The sequence below is a fragment of the Rhinolophus sinicus genome, linkage group LG05, assembly GCF_036562045.2.
Source record: "Rhinolophus sinicus isolate RSC01 linkage group LG05, ASM3656204v1, whole genome shotgun sequence".
Taxonomy (NCBI): domain Eukaryota; kingdom Metazoa; phylum Chordata; class Mammalia; order Chiroptera; family Rhinolophidae; genus Rhinolophus; species Rhinolophus sinicus.
Genome location: NC_133755.1, coordinates 44486563 through 44502633, shown reverse-complemented (window position 1 = coordinate 44502633; position 16071 = coordinate 44486563). Strand labels below are relative to the sequence as shown.

Below are 16071 nucleotides of genomic sequence, written 5' to 3'. Positions count from 1 at the left end.
TACTCTTCAAAGCAATTTTGGAACTCTTTTCTGGAATGGCCATCAGAGCTGTCATCATATTACCCTTCATGTCCTGAATGTCATCAAAATGTCTTCCTTTCAATATTTCCTTTATCTTTGGGTAAAGAAAGAAGTCACTGGGGCCCAGATCAGGTGAGTGGGGAGGGTGTTCCAATACGGTTACTTGTTTACTGGCTAAAAACTCCCTCACAGACAGTGCCCTGTGAGCTGGTGCATTGTTGTGATGCAAGAGCCAAGAATTGTTGGCGAAAAGTTCAGGTTGTCTAACTTTTTCAAGCAGCATTTTCAGCACTTCCAAATAGTAAACTTGGTTAACTGTTTGTCCAGTTGGTACAAATTCATAATGAATAATCCCTCTGATGTAAAAAAAGGTTAGCAATATTGTTGCAACAAGTTCGAGAACTTGTCAGCCTTTTTATATTTTATAACTTAAAATTTTAATGAACTAAATTTTGAAAATGTCTTACATTTAACGAGAGATGTAATAGTGGAAAACAACCAAAAAGATCTTGATTCTAAGGATGATTAAAAGAAACTAAGAAAATATGCTACTGAATCCACTCAAAACTAACTTTGACTACCACAAATTAAAAAGACAAGTCCATATCTGAGATGAATTACATTTAAAGCTGTTTCAAGGCTGATGACTGGATTTCATTCTTTCATTCACTCAACAAGCACTGCTGAGACCTACCTTGTGCCTGGCACTGTACCAAATTCTGAGAGTATAGTATGTCCTCACGTATGGTGGTTGATAGGTTGTGTGACTTTAAGTGAAACCAATGTTACCCCAGGCTAATTGATATAAACAAGAGTTAATATCTCATCAACGTTATAACAAAACAACACTGAATAAAACATTATTTGAGGACCCACTGTACAGGAGACCTTAGTCCTATCTCTTAGGCTCCTCTCAATACTAGAACCCCCACTGACTGCTAATGTCTCTTGGGATAAACGATTTAACTATTTTAAAGATGGGCTACAACCTCGAGGTTGGGGGTGGAATCTCAGTTCCAAAATGTACAAATAAAAAGGCATACAGGAATTATCAGATGCTGACCTGAGTATATGATAAAGTTTATGCCTCTACTGAGGAAATCCAAGAGAAAATAGATGCTAGATGTTTTCTTCTCAAAACATTGATAAACAAGAACAGACAATCCTTATTTTTTTTTTTTACATCAGGTAAGAGGAAGACTGAACAAGTCAGTAGCAGGAATAGAAGCATGAGATCAAGAGATTTTGGGGGTGGCCAGTTAGCGCAGTTGGTTAGAGAATGGTGCTATTAATAACACCAAGGTTGCTGGTTCAATCCCTGCATGGGCCACTGTGAGCGGTGCTCTCCTTAGGAAAAAAAAAAGAGTTTTTAAAAACTGAAGAAATAAAGATATAATTTAAACAAGAGTTCTGCTTTTTGCTTTTCAATAAAGAAATCCTATATCTATAGAGTGATGTGATCTCTATTACCCAACTTGTTAATCCATTTTTTTTAATTTCCAGATTTAGCTCTAAAAAATAAAATATATGGTAAAAAGACAAGGATTTGCTATCAATGAGATTTTAAAAAAATAAGCCACAAACTTCAAAACTCAGAGTGAAGTTCCCGAATTAGCATAGTTAGAAAATGATTCCAAATATCTATTTACAAATAAATTAAGCCTCATATACAGAACTATTAATCAAATCTCAACTCTGTATCTGGTTTACACAACTTTCCTTAGATTAGAACTCCTATAATGTAGCAAAGCAATATCCTAAAGAGCAAATATAGCTCAGCCAAGAACAGAAAATACCACTCATATACATGAACCAATCAGTAAGGAATTTTAAAATTTCTTTGAAATTAATAACTAATAAGGAATTAAAATTAATAAGAAATTAAAAGGGAAGATAGTAAAACCTGGTCTTCTCATTTAATGTTCCATTAATATCTTTTTGAACACTCATAAAAATGAAATTGAAGTAATGTCCAGAAACATAAAGGTAGTCCCAGGAAATGATTTTCAATTACTAAAACTCAAATTTTACAACTTGAACTTAGATAAAGCATGTTTTGTTGATGTCAACCTGGTAATCTAATTCTCAAGTGATACGGTGTTTTTTAAATTAATGCTTAATATACTGAAATTTTAGGTCGTTTTTATAGCCAAAAGAACATTGAATTTGAAGACTAAGTACCAAGTTCTGCCACCTACCAACTATGTAACCTTGAGTAAATAACCAACCACTCTGAGGCTCACACCAGCCAACCTCACCAGACTTGAGAACAGATAAAGAAAATAATATATGTGAATACCATATGAGCTCCAAAGCATAGGAAGCTCAATTTCCTCCATATACTGCAAAACTACTTTCTGCAAACTAGTATTTTTTAATTCACTTTTTATTACAAAATATTTAAAAATACAAAAGTATAGTATAATGAAGTTGTATGTAGTGTCACTATGCTTCAACAATTATCAACTCATGGCTAAAACTATTTCATCTATACTCTACCCATTCCCTCTCTTCCTCTTTCATATTTTGAAGCAAGTCATAGACATCACATCATTAAGCTCCTAAGAGCTAAAATCCAGTGGCCTCTTATCAGTGGATGTATAGGTATATGACGTCCATCAGAGAGGCTTGAGCTAGAAATGTGGATTTGAGAGTCACCAGTGATAAAATCAAGAGTTGAAGCTACAGCTTTGGATGAAGTCAAATATCCATGCTTGGGAAATAAGATTGTTTTGGTGCTCCTTCATTAAGAATACAAATAAATATAAAGCACAATTTTTCCATCAATAAAGAAATCCAATGATTTTCAAAGACCTATGGAACTTTTATATCCTATGATTTTAACTACTTTTCTGCCTTAAAAAAAATGTCCCTAAGAACATCTGAGATCTTGCTTCCCAGCAATTGTTATAAGTTTTGGCTCAAATAAACTCTTATAAAAATTGTCAAAAAAATAAATAAATAAAAGGTGTCCCTATATTAACAGTCACTACTCTAAAGGATTTAACCAAATCCCTAAAACATTAATAGACATAATTTATGTAACATTAAATTTATTGTAACCAACTCCAAATCTACTTTTCCAAGAATTTAAGAACTTGTTGTTTCTAGTAATTTTCATTTCTCTTTAAACTGTATATATCTGTTTTATACTTTCTTTTGTATGTATTATTTCACAATAAAAAATTTTTAATGAACTTTAAAAAGAAAATATGATTCCTGCATTTAAATATCTATGACAGATGATGGTATATCTTATGAACATTTAGAACATACATAAGAGTATTTGTGCCCTAAAAATATTTTATGAGCTCTTCTGACACCAAGTTGTTGAATCAGAAACCATTTATTTCAACATTTTAATTAATTTTACTCCCAATGTCAAAATTAGCTGTGATTTATTTATACTCCACTTCAATCCTAAAAAAAAAGATTCAAGTTCCTTAATACTAATTTTACAATCCACTTTAAAAGATCTTCTAAAATAGTTTTCATAAGTTGTTCAATAAAGAATAACTTTTGAAAAACAAAGTATTTATGAAATTTGGAATGTAATGGAATGTTGTCTTTGATTTTATTAGCCATCAAGTAAATTATGCAAAGGGGAGAGAAGGGTTCAACTTTTAGAAACACAACAGGTTTTCAGTGTTTAAATTTTGATGGGTCATCTTTGATTAAATCAAGCCTAAGTCCCATTTGATTAGAAAGAACGCTGAAATATTTTTAAACACATCCTTATCTTTGAAGTAATAGTCCTAGAAACATGAATGTATAATTTCATAATTAGAAGGATATGCATTTTACTTGTGAGCACTCAATATACTTCCTAGCTCTATTTTATTCCTTAAAAAAAAAATGGATATATTTAAAAGCAGTTTCAACTTTGGCTATATTATGTAACTGCCATTTCACCTAAACTACTGAAAGTTTTTTGGGTAAGATTTTTGATTTTTAAAAAACTTTTGAAAGACTCACCTAATGTGTTTTAAGTAAAATCCAACTCATTTTAAAAGCATGATTAAAAAATCATTAGGTCAAAATGGTAAGTTCTCACCCCACACAAAAATTTCAATTATTTTTTTCAGATATCAGTAAATATCAACAGGATAATGTAAGAGGCATAACTGCTTTTTCAGGAACCAACTACTAAATAAGTAGAGCCCCGGAAAAGCTTCTCTTTTTCAAAAAACTATATTCCAGGCACCACACATTTAAACAGACTCTTAAAGATAATGAAGTTTTCTTGTCAAAAGCTTTTTTGTTGTCAAATAAGCAATGCATTGTTATTATTTAGTATTCATTTTCTAGTTGGTGGTTTTTAAGTATAGGATTGTTGAATATAAATATTCCTTAAACTTAATGAGCTTTTTTCATTCTCATTTCTGACATTAAAATGTATGGGGGAAGGGAAAGGAGATACGGAAAACAAAATAATTGGGGAACTTGCTCGGTTTCAATTAAGGAATTTTATAAAGATATCTTGTTGCTGTTCCTAAATTAATTCTGCAACAGATGCCAAGTGATTTTTTTTGGTGGTGGGGGGTAATGATACAAGTTTTTCTTTACCAATAAGGTATACATACATTAACTACATTTAATGTATCAGCTACATTTTACTTCTGTATCTCTAAAGAAATCCTTAGTGCCTGTCAATGCTCAATGACATCAATAACATTAATTAATTCTGCCACAGTAGTGAACTTATCACTTATTTTCACAACTGAAAAAAATCAAAATTTTTCTGTGAAACAAAATATTTTTAACAAAAATACATGAAAAACTAGTAATTTTCTTTTGACACCAGCAATGAAACCATTCAGGGTTTTTGTTGTTGTTGTTGTTGTTTTATCTTGGTAATGTAGCAGGCACGAATATGCCGACATTCGGAGTCTTTTTACGTAGTTTTCCTCTCAGGTGTAAGAAAACCACAATTTAAAGAAATGTTGTCTCCATCTACCCTCAATAACTACTATAGAAGAGAACTGAAAAGCACAACGAATGAGGTTACTTCACTGAATCCTTTCAGAGCTTCAGCAAATTAATGCGGTGCCCTCCAGATGGTTTTCAGATTTAAAAACTTCTTTTAAAAAATCACAAACGTGACCTATCCTTTATACCTAAAGCACCTCATACATGTTTCCTCAGGGGTAGACTTTTTGGCCTCTCGAGTGTGAGCAGAGATTACAAGCCATGAGTAGAAAACACGAATATTTCGTTGAGCACGCAAAGAAAGAGAACACTGTTGACGTCTTAACGCTGCTAAATGTTCTGAAGTTGCTAAATCTCCCTGAGTTGCTTCAATTCTAATTACTTCAATTGTTTCATGAACACCAACACACAATCGGAACAAACCTCTTCCCTTGGGAGAAGAGCTGAGGACGGTTCTCCCAGAACCTGCCAGTTAACAGGTGGCCGGGCGGGGAGGGACCTTCCGCGCTCCCGACGCCGCTGCCGCCGGGGGACTCTCGGCCAGCTTGGCCGCCCTCACCTTGCCCCGCCTGGCCCCCTCCGACCGACCCAGCCGCGGCCACGCACCTACCCCGCTCCCCCCAGCTCCCGCGAGCTGGCGGCCCCAGGTGCCCCAGGGCCTTCCCGCTCCTGGTTTCCACTCCGCGCCGCGCGGGGCCTCGACACAGTCTGGGAGGCTCTTGGAGAAGCACGTGCCTGTTCTCGAGGTTTCATCCCCCGGGCGGGAACTACGGCGAGGTCACCAGTCCCCGGCCGCCTAAGTACGCAGGCGCCGAAGCTTTTGACGCCCCGAGGTGGCCGGGCCACGGGGACTCATCTGGCCGACCCACTACCTGCCTCGGCCAAAGTGTTAAGTCCTGGACCCTCCCAGGCCCACTGGGGCCAAATAACAAATGCGACAAAACTGAGGACCAAGGGTTCGTGTACCTTGCTCTGGAGGGCACACAGTCGTCCAAGCGTGTGCAAAGCCGGGTGTCCCGGTTTCATTCCATTGAGCAGCCAGGAGGACTGCTGGGCCCCACAGAACCGGTCTCAGGGAGCTGGGGATGGAGGCAGCACAGCACCTGGGCCTCGCGCGTCACTGGCAGCTACTGCGCGAGCCAGGGCGGCCCGGGCGCAGGACCGACAGTGTCGGCGGAGGAGAGCGCCGGGAGGCCCTACAGCCCGGGTTGGAAGCCTCTTTGCTCCGGCCGCCGGCCCAGCTTCCCCCGCACGTGCTGGCCGCTGACCCGAGGGGCCACGGAGCACCACTCAGGTCGGCCTCGGCCCCGCATTTAAGGAAGAGCCAGCGCGGGCGCGGCCGGGCCCTGCGCTCGGGGCCTCTGTCTGGGGATGGCGCCGCGGGGCCAGGCTCCATAGGGCCGCGGCTGCGCCCTCCAGCGGGCCTCGGCGGAGTCGGGGCTGTTGGGGTTTGTGGGAGAGGGTCTGCACGCGGCTCCGGGGCCGGTCCTACGGAGTCGGGAGGGAGGGAGGACGTGGCGGAGGAGGCTTTTCAACAGCCGGGACTGCCATCGCGGAGCGGTCCCGCTCAGGTCTCGCTCGGCGCGGGACCCCGGCGAAGGGGTCGTTCTCCAAACCCGGCCTCACGTTGTAGTCTCAGGTCTCGCACGGAATAAAAAGAATAGGGTGTGTTAGTCACTTCGCAGGAAACTTTTCGTTGTTCCCTTATTTCCTTTCCGTCCGTGGACAAGTTGAGCAGCTTCTCGGCTTCACACCTAGGAGGTTTCAGGCCAGAGTCTGCACAGCTCCGGGCTCTGGGTTTTCTGGGGGAGCACCCCACCCCTATCCTCGTCTTCCCTCGGGGGAAGGTAGAACCTTCCTTTACGACCCCCTGCTGAAAGTCAGGAGCCTTCTTCCCCTGCCAAAGTGAAACGCGTCGTGGTCGACTTTTCTAGATTTTGTGTTTGCGTTTTAAAGAAACTTCACAATACAAAGATCATTTGGCTGCTTCTGGCAGGGGGCTGAGGCTTTAGAGGGACATCTGAGCACGTGGAAGGAATGACTCGGATCCCCCAGCCGCCGTGAAGCCACCCGGGACAGCTCAGCTGAAAGGAAGGTCGTCTGCTGCAAACATGCAGGACACGGATCGTTTTGTCGTTTTGTTTTCTTTTCCTTTTTGGCTCAGCTCTGAGAGCACTACAGACCTATCCTTTCCCGCCTCCCGACCCTCTTCCCCTCCCCCTCTTCTTTCTGGTGTAGGCAATTAGGGTGAAGAAATCAGTGCCAGGCTGCCTCTGAAGAAAAAGGAATTGCTTCGGGAATTGAGTTCTGACACCTGTCTGTCCTGGATGGCGAGAGGGGATGTGGGGGTCAAAATGCCTGGGGGAAGAGGCCGGGCTGACCGGGAGGGGAGAACACTCCCTAAGAGAACGTTCCTGGCACTCTTCTTGCCAAGTCCTCCCACCCTATCCTTTGGCCTCCAGCTTCATACAGGTCATCAACGCGAGGGTTATTAACCCGGGAGTTTCCCTCCTTTTAAGCCCCGCCCCCCCAGACCAGGACCCGGGGCTGGAATCAGAAGAGCCACACTGACAAGATGTTCATTAATTTGCATTTATTTTCGGGAAATAATGTAGATAAAGGGGGAGAAGGGGACTGCCTTACATTTCAACAAGTAATTTGTGATCTTCACATCGGACAAATCAAATTTACAAATTACTTTCCCACCTACTGGATGAAACGGCCAAAGGCAAAATTGATACACAGGCGCGGGCTCTCCGCAGATTTAGGAGCATGAAGGTGCACTAAGAACTCACTAGACAAAACAGGGTTTGCTTAAAGAGAGAAGCTGACAGAGGAATGGGAACTGAGGTTTGGGGCCTGGGTTTGTTTTTCCATAATGCTGTATTTTTATTTTCTTTCCTTTTGTTTTTTGTCTCTAAACCGGAACTGCGACCCTGTGCTTGGACCTGGTGAAGGACTCAGTCCTGCGCCCAAGCCCAGTCTAGACCCCTCCCCTGTACCCTGACTTGGCTGTTTCCTCCACACTCCCGGGCCCTCTGATCCTCTATGCCCAGGTTCCTGGAACCAAACGGTTCTCTTTAATAAATACATAGAGATAAAAAGGTGTGAGAGGGCAGGACTGCTTTGCAACAACTGAAAAAAGTAAAAGCGCCATCGTTTGAGGGCGTAGGCTGGGAGACAGAGGGAAAATATTTTTGCTTTTGTTTTATAGTGTGTGTGTGTGTGTGTGTGTTTGTGTGTGTGTCCGCGCGCGCTGTATATATCTTAAAGTTCTATTTCCTGGGCGCTAAGACGAGATATGCTCAGTTCAACCAACAGCAACTAAAAGGTATAAGTGGTCCCCGGAACGGACCCGACTATGTACAGCATTCCCGCTGAGGCGGAAGGTTGAGCCAGTTCTACGCAGGGCGGGGCTGAGCGTGAGAAGCTAGGGGCGCGCTCCTCCCTCTCCCGCCCTGCCCCAGCGCTTTCCGGCCGGAGGAGGAGACGCCGGGAAGCTCTGGCCTGCAGGCGGGGAAAGGGGCCGAGGGCAGATGAAGGGGCAGCAGTCTGCACGTGAGACACACTTAGTGGTTGTTTGGGAATAGAGTGTGGGTGCACTCCAATGGGCAGATATGCCACCTAGTGAGTGACTCCAGTGTCCAGAAAGAATAAATAAAAGTGTAGGGCTCAAACACCGAGTCAGAGTGAAGAGTCTCCGAAGGCTGCAAGTGCATAATAACTGTCCAGAAAGACTGGAAGTGGGTGACTTAGGAGTTCGTTAGGGGTTGAGGAGAGCACACAACTCTCCCGTATAGAATTTGTGGCCAAGCCGCAGCACCTGTCCCCCCTCATCCAAGGGGTGGGTGGGTTTGCACACCCTCCCCCAAGCAAGTGGCACAAAGATGAGGGCAGCAGTGCAGGGAATGGGCATCTTCTAGGGACATGAAAATCAGGTCTGGAGAAGCTGAGGCAAAGGCGGGCGGTGCAGCAGCAGCAGCAAAAGGACGGGGACCACGGAGGGCGCAGGTAGTTGCGTTTCTCTTCTTCTCTTACTCCTGGTTCACAATACCTGGAACCGCCATGAGGCTTGGTCCTTATAGTCCAGACAGTCGGGCGAGTTGAAGTTGAGCTTCCAAGCAGAGGAAGCGGCGGCGGCTCCAGGTTCCTTGTAATCCAAGCAATCGGCAGAGTTGAAGGCGAGCCCCGAGCCGCCGTAGCTCTGGTGGTGATGGTGGTGGTGATGGTGGTGATGGCCTGAGGACTGGCTCAACGGGTGGTGCGCGTGCGGATGGTGATGGTGGTGGCCGGCCATGGAGGACGGTGCCATAGGGCTTAGCTGGTGCGGGTGGTGGTGCGAGTGCATGGGCGCTAGATATGAGCTGCAGTCCACGCCGCCGAAGTAGGAAGAAGAGGGCGCGGGGTAGCTCTGGCCGTAGCTGCCTCCCTGGCCGTAGGACATGGGATAAGAAGCTGCGGCGGAGGCTGCGCCTGCAGCTACCGAGCGCTGCATACACGATGCGTTGCTAGGCGCGGCCAATGGCTCCGGCACCGACACCGACGCAGGCGCTGAGCCGGGCGAGATGGAGGCTGGACTCCAGATGGATGAAGCAGCCGGCGTACTCAACGACGACGGCACTGCCACCGCCGGGTTCCCGCCCAGGCCCGCAGCGGCTGCCGCCGCGGGGTTGGCGGAGGCGCTGGAAGCCGAGCTGGAGGAGGAGGCGGAGCTGGACACAGCAGGCGGTGTGAACTGACCGCTGCTTTCCGAGCCCGAGCTCTCCCGCACCGGGGACGACTTCTTCTTGGCTGGGCGGCTCTTGGTCCCGCTCCCACTCTGCTGCTGCTGGCGGCATTTGGCGCGGCGGTTCTTGAACCAGACCTGCAGCGAGCCGGGTGGGGGAGAGCGTGTCTGGAGGCGAGTAGAGCTAGATACTCCCCCGCCCCATGCCCCCCCTCCTATGAGGCCTCCGCCCCTCCCCAACTCCCTCACGGCCAGACCCAGCACCAGCGTTCCCAGTTTCTCCACCCTCCCCCATCCTTCTGCTCAAAGACCCTCCTCTGGCAAAGTAAGGATGTTGCCCCTCTCCACCCGCAGCGCAACTCTGCCCTAGGGCGGAACATTTGTGTCTGTCCAGACAGAAGTTCAGCTATCTCTAAACTACTGCTGTTGGCTGCTTCCCAGCAGCCCCGTGTATGTTTGGAGGCCCTGTCTAATATAACTAGAGCTCGGGAAACAGGAGAGGCACACAGCAGGCCGCAGAGTGAGGGACAGTCTGAGGCCGGAGCCAGTTGGCCGCTTGAGGCCCGGTGCGGGGCAGGGCGAGAATTTGTGTGCGAGCAGGAGCAAGGCCCGCACGCTGAACAGAGGCAGTACTTGGCGGATTAGGGAAGGAAGCATGGGCAGAATTTCTTTGGGCTTCTTGGTTCCAAGTAGGGAACCAAGTAGGACAGTCATAAAGTTCTCACTCCTTTTGGAGGGCCTGGTTCTTGGCATTGCATTAACGTTTCCTACTCGAACCTCCGGGAAAAGAAGGCGAGATAAAAGGCCCTTAAGGAAAGTTCTGAGTTATAATCCAATTTTTCGGGGCCCTTTCATCGCAAAAACAGAAACGGCAAAGCCGATTGGCGGGTTTTGCGTTCGGCATCCTCTCCAGGCAAAGGAAGCGTCTAATCAAACTGTCGCTACCCTCCAAGCACACTCCCAGACAGGGCACCAGGCTCCAGCCAAGCTCCACTGTTCCATTTCCAGGATCCCCCGGGATACAAGGCCAAGGCGGAGACAGAATTCAGTACCAGAAGGAAACTGCCAAGTCCTGGGGCGGCCGAAGAAGCAGGGGGCAAGTGTCAGGCCCTCAGGGCACTTTATGTTCCGGGAGGCTCGCTTGTCCTCCCGCAATCCTAAAAAGGACTTTCGATACCGAAGGTGCCCCGGGGCCAAGGGCTGAATCCAGGGCTCTAAACTAGTTCCTTTAACTTTGCCCCCCCTTCCAAGCCTGGGCCCAGAGCTAGGGGAAGTCCGGGAGGGGCTGCCCAGTCTGTAAGCCTGCCCCCACACGGGACCACCCTCCCCAGGCCCTCTCCCAGCAGCCCCAGCGCCCCTACCCTGACCCTGGAGCGCCGGGCGCGCGCACCTGGACTCTGGACTCGGGCAGGTTGATCTTGAGCGCCACCTCCTCGCGCATGAAGATGTCAGGGTAGCGAGTCTTGGCGAAGAGCGCCTCGAGCACGTCCAGCTGCGACCGCGTGAAGGTGGTGCGCTCCCGCCGCTGCTTCCGCGGGGTGGCTAAGGGGACACGCGGGGGCGCCTCGGGTCAGTGGTGGTTACGAGGACCCGCGCTAGAGGACGCAAACAGACCCCTGGCAGGCCCTGAGCCGAGCCGTTGCAAAAGAAAGCCGGGCTCAAGCAAAAGAAACTCCCCCGGGAGGCCGAGCCTAAGAGGCCACAGGTGGGAGAAAGTTCATGTGTGCGACTCAGAGCAGGACTCCAGAGCTGCCCCCTTCCCAGACTCGCGGAGGTTAAGAAAGGAAGAGAAATTATAGTCTTCACACACACACACACACACACACACACAGCAACACACTCCCTGGCTGGAGGGTGGGGAAGGGGTGAGCAAAAACACTACGTGGAAAACACTTTCCGAGGAAATAGAAGGGGGTGAAGGAGTGGCAGGTAAAAAAAAAAAAAAAAAAAAAAAAGGCAGAATTCGGCTCAAGCCATCCACATCATCAGTACGAAAGTTGGTGCACACGACTGCTCTTTGAGGGCAATTTTATTAGGGAGGGAGAATTCCCTTTCTTAGTTCCGCCAGTCACTTCCCATAAGGGAAGCTCGGCTCTTCCTGTCAAGGCATGGCGAGTGTCTAGAATCCTCCTTCAGTGTTGGGGGAAAAGGAAGGTATTCACACATGCACACACCAAAAAGGTCACCTATGCTGGCGGTGGAGCCACAACAGGAGACAAGTGTCCGGTGTGGCGGGCCCGGGAGGGTGCACGTTGCGGGTTTTCTGTGCCCTGGCCCACCTCACCGACCCGAGACTGCCCTGCATCGTAAGCAGACTAGGCAACCTGCTCTCTGGGCCTGCTCCGTGACAAAGCGTGTCCTCAAACCAAAGACGCTGGGGGTCCCCCAAAATTGCAGGGGCTGGGGGCGGGGACTAGTGCTCACCCGGATAGCCCACGGAGGGGTGCAGGAGGTCCATGGCGGGCCCGGCTAGGCCCAGCCCGTTCATGCCGTATGGGGGTTGTTTGAGGTAAGACATCATGCTAACAGCCGGGTGGAGGCGCCCCGACGGATCCAGGGGGCCGGGAGCTGTGCGGGGCTCCCACCGCGCAGTTCTTCAAGCTCGGTTGCCTCTGGGGGCCCGGCCTAGGGAGATACGAGACACACGGAAACAGTCATTCGGAGCCATTTAGGCTTCCTGGTCTTGTCCAAGGCAAGGAGCCACGAGATCGAGAGGGGACACAAGCTATGGACTGCGCAGAGCGGCCAACTGCGCAAAGGCTTCTTCGAAAAGCAAACTTTTCTGGATCGTTATCGCCTCTTTTCGGTTTTGGAAGGGGCCAAAGACACTGGTAGGGCGTCGCTAGGAGTGAGGAGAGGTTAAAAGCAGGGATACGCTGGGAAGCAGAGCCTGAACCGCGAAGTGTGCAAGGTCCCACGTCTAGGCAAAATTCTGGTTGGGTGGGAGCCGGCCTCGTACTGCACCAGCAAACGTTCACTCGGCGCCCGGGCGGCAGGCTGCCCAAAGTATGAGGGGCTGTTTCGTTTTGTTTCAAATGTTTTTGAAAGTGGGACGAAAGGCAGAGATTCCAGAGAGCCCAGATGAGGCACTAGCAGCACCGGGGCCTCTCCAGGATGCACTACCCACTTAGAAGAGTACCCTCCTTTCACGGTCTCCGGGGCTGGGTCCCGGCCCTAGAGCCCACAGCCACCCCTCTAGTTGATTTCTCTGTGTCCAGCCACTGAAAACTGGCTCACTAGTAATCCCACCACACCTCAACCGCAGTTACAGGCCGAGGTCTCCCAGGGGCGGCCAGAAGACGCCGAGCGGGCCGCTGTAGCAGTGGCGGTTCTCAGTGGCCGCCCCAGGTTAGGGGCGCATCGCCAACGCAAGCCGGTCCTTCTTTCTGCCGGGTCCTCGTTGCGTACAATGGAGTCCCAGCGGGGACTGAAAGGTGACCCAAACAGCTGCCGAAGGGGTCCCGAGGATTTAGGAGGCCTGTGTTCAGCAGGTCCCGTGCTCTCTCTGACTACCCTACCAGCTGAAACCGCGACCCCAGGACCGGATCCGGACTGGAGAAGTAGGCCTCAGGGGCGTCGCTCGCGCTGACCTGGGCTGGAAGGTCGAAGCCTCCCTTCCCTACTTGCCCCGAACCTGAGGCGCTACCCTCAGGGGTCGGGAAGTCGTGCTGAGGGAGTGGGACTGGGGCCCCAGGGGACCTGTCTCTTCACCCCGCTTAGCGGGAAGTCTACGCAGGCCTGGGACCTGGGCTAGGGGTTCAGGGAGAGACGTGAGAGCTAAAGAAGTCTCCCGCCCCTATCCTTCGGGACGCACGGCCTGGGCTGGGAGAATCCAGCTTGCAGAGAAGGGGACGAAAAGGAAACAGCCGGGGCTCTTGGGCCTCGGCGACTCTGCTAGGCTGCAGTGTGAGTTTCAAAGACTTTCTTTAAACTTAACACTTCAGCTCGGTTACTTCGGAGGAGGCGGGGGCGCGGGGCCGCAGCGGGGCCCTGGGGTCCTCCGCGCACCAGTAGGGGAGCCAGGCCGCTCTCCAGCCCCGCCCACGTGCCGGGACCCGGGAAGTGGGGACCCATCTGAAGAGAGGAACGCAAGAGCACCCGGCGCGTACCAGAGTCCCAAGCGGCCCGGCGGCTTTCTCCTTACCTCCCTCAGCTCTGGGGCTGCTCACCATCTACCTCGCGCCCTCACGGACCCGCTGGGCAGTCAACCTGCAAAACAGAACCGCAGGAATTATCCGCCGGGCTGGCGGTTGTCTAGGACCGCCGGATTTCTTTCTTTTCCCAACTTCCCTCCTCCCGTCTCTTTCTTTCCACTGGCTTTATGCGTGTCCCTCCAAGTTTCACTTTATTGCACAGATACTTTGCAAAGCCCCACACGCTCCCTAGACACTACCTTGCCCAGGACCGTGCCAAGGGGCCTCAAGGGGGAGGGTGGAGTGAGAGGGGCAGAGTTGGGAGGCAGCTCGCGGTTGCCGCTGCACTCCCGGTAAAACGTGAGGTGGTGGGGGCTGGGGAAGTCCTGCAGAGGCACTTTGCAAACTAAATAAATCAAGCGATTTACCTTGTCGGTGTGGCTTGTCTTGCCCGGTTGTTTAGGTGATTGGAAATGTAGCCTGATGAAGATTGATCACCTTTCTACTGCCCTCCCTGGGTATGTGAACGCGAGGTGAGTGCGTAACGGGGCTAGGCTGCCAATCCTGGGCCCCGCGCGGGCTGAGTGACAGGGAGCCGGGCAATGGCAGCCCGAGTCGGGGGTTACCTCCGCGCGCCCCCGCCCTCCCCCGCCCCCTGCACCCCGCCCTCGCTGCACGCCCGCCCCGCCCCGGTCGCGCGCTAACTCCCGGGCTTGGCTGGCAAACTCCGCGCAGAGCCAAGCGAGGAAGACTTGCACAGATCCGGAGCCTCGGCCGCGGAGGGGGACGCCGGTCCCCAGGCCGCCGTGGAGCCCCCGCCCTTCTCTCACCCTTTCAGCGCCCCGGAGGGAGTGGCAGAGAGGAGGCGAGGTGCTGGAGAACCGGTTCTCTAGCTCTGCCGAGCGCCACCCGGCTCAGCGGCCGGGTTGTGGGCGCGAGGACTCAGGCGGGCTGGAGGAGAATGGGCCCCCGGCCCCCGGCCCCTTGCGCAGCGCTGTGGGCCCCAGCGTCTTCTTCCATTGCGCCGCCACCTGCAGACGGACGCCGCGGGCAGCTCGTGCCGGCACAGGCTACTCCGCCGAGCGCGGGCGCCGCGCCGGGTGCGCAAAACCCGCCTCGGCGCCCCAGGACTCCCGCTCCAGTGAACAGCACCCTCAGGAGAGGCCCCGCCATTTACCTGCTCCTCGGTGTTTCCTGAAGTTCCCAAACCCACGAAGGGTGTTTGCAAATCGTAAACGCTTCTTCTGAAATGTCGTGTCCCCTCCCAGTGTTCCCTTCCCCTTCCACACACACTCTACTTCTGAATCGAAAATTTTTGATAGGAAACTTTTTCTTTCACACTCAGTCTCTGTCTCTTTCCCGGTATTCTACCAGGGACAATCGGGTGGAAAAGGTGGCCACAGACCCCTGCCTTCATTTTCTTTCCCACATGTCGCAGAAGGAGCTTCCCTGAAGCGATTTCCCCGGATTGTTCGTACTGGCAAAGCCCATTTCTCAGCCAAACAAACTTCTCAAACACGTCCACCTGGGTGGACTTTTCAAAGCGCAAAAAACGTGTTTTCGCCCCAATCCTGAGCAAGGCAATTCTTTCAAATGGCATCTCCTCCTGAATATTAGGCACGACTTTACTGCCTTTCGAGGAATTCATACCCCTTTTTCCTAAGCCCCCTTCCCTCCACCCCTACAGGTGGAGTGAGAAGTTTGGACAGGAGTAGGTGTGAGAGAGAGTCAGAGAGCCGCCGGGCGCATTGCGGGGGTCGGGCACCGAGACAGGACGGGGCGCTGCGCAAGGAGGAGCAGAAAGAAGGGGGAGCCCGCTGAGTGGAAAGGGGCCGCGGCCGCCGCTCATCAAAGTGCTTCCCCCTCCCCCAAGCGACACTTTCCTTTGGAGTCCGAATAAAATACGGTAACAGAATATGATGGAGGGCACACTGTTTCCTTAACTGCTTCTCAAAGGACCCGGGAGATCTTCTTAGGACCTTTAATAAGGCTTTGGTCGGTTCTTTTGTTGATCTCTCAAAATCAACTCCTTCTAATTGAAGTTGGAGCTGAAAGCGAGCTAATGTTCAAAGAAAGTGGCCGCCAGACCAACGAAATTACATTTTTTTTTTTTTGGAAGATGAGGGAACATCTAATCAAAGGGGCCAAGGAGGAGGGGTCGGAGTGGGGGAGTACGAAGGAGAAAAGGAGGTTTTACAAGATCCTTCTCTGGTTCACAAAAGTCAGCGACACGGGCGCTTCTCTCTAGAACAAAGACACCGC

At 50.3% G+C, this 16071-nt stretch overlaps 1 protein-coding gene across 1 annotated transcript; it reads right to left on the bottom strand.

Annotated features, from left to right (window-relative positions):
• Window positions 1-7836: 7836 nt before the first annotated feature.
• Window positions 7837-14320, bottom strand: OTX1 (orthodenticle homeobox 1). Its single transcript, XM_019717807.2, has 5 exons — window positions 14238-14320; window positions 13821-13885; window positions 12101-12301; window positions 11067-11218; window positions 7837-9814 (listed from the first exon to the last, which is right to left on the bottom strand). The coding sequence occupies exons 3-5, from the start codon at window positions 12195-12197 to the stop codon at window positions 8996-8998; spliced, it is 1068 nt and encodes a 355-aa protein (XP_019573366.1). The 5' UTR covers window positions 12198-12301; window positions 13821-13885; window positions 14238-14320; the 3' UTR covers window positions 7837-8995.
• Window positions 14321-16071: the final 1751 nt, after the last annotated feature.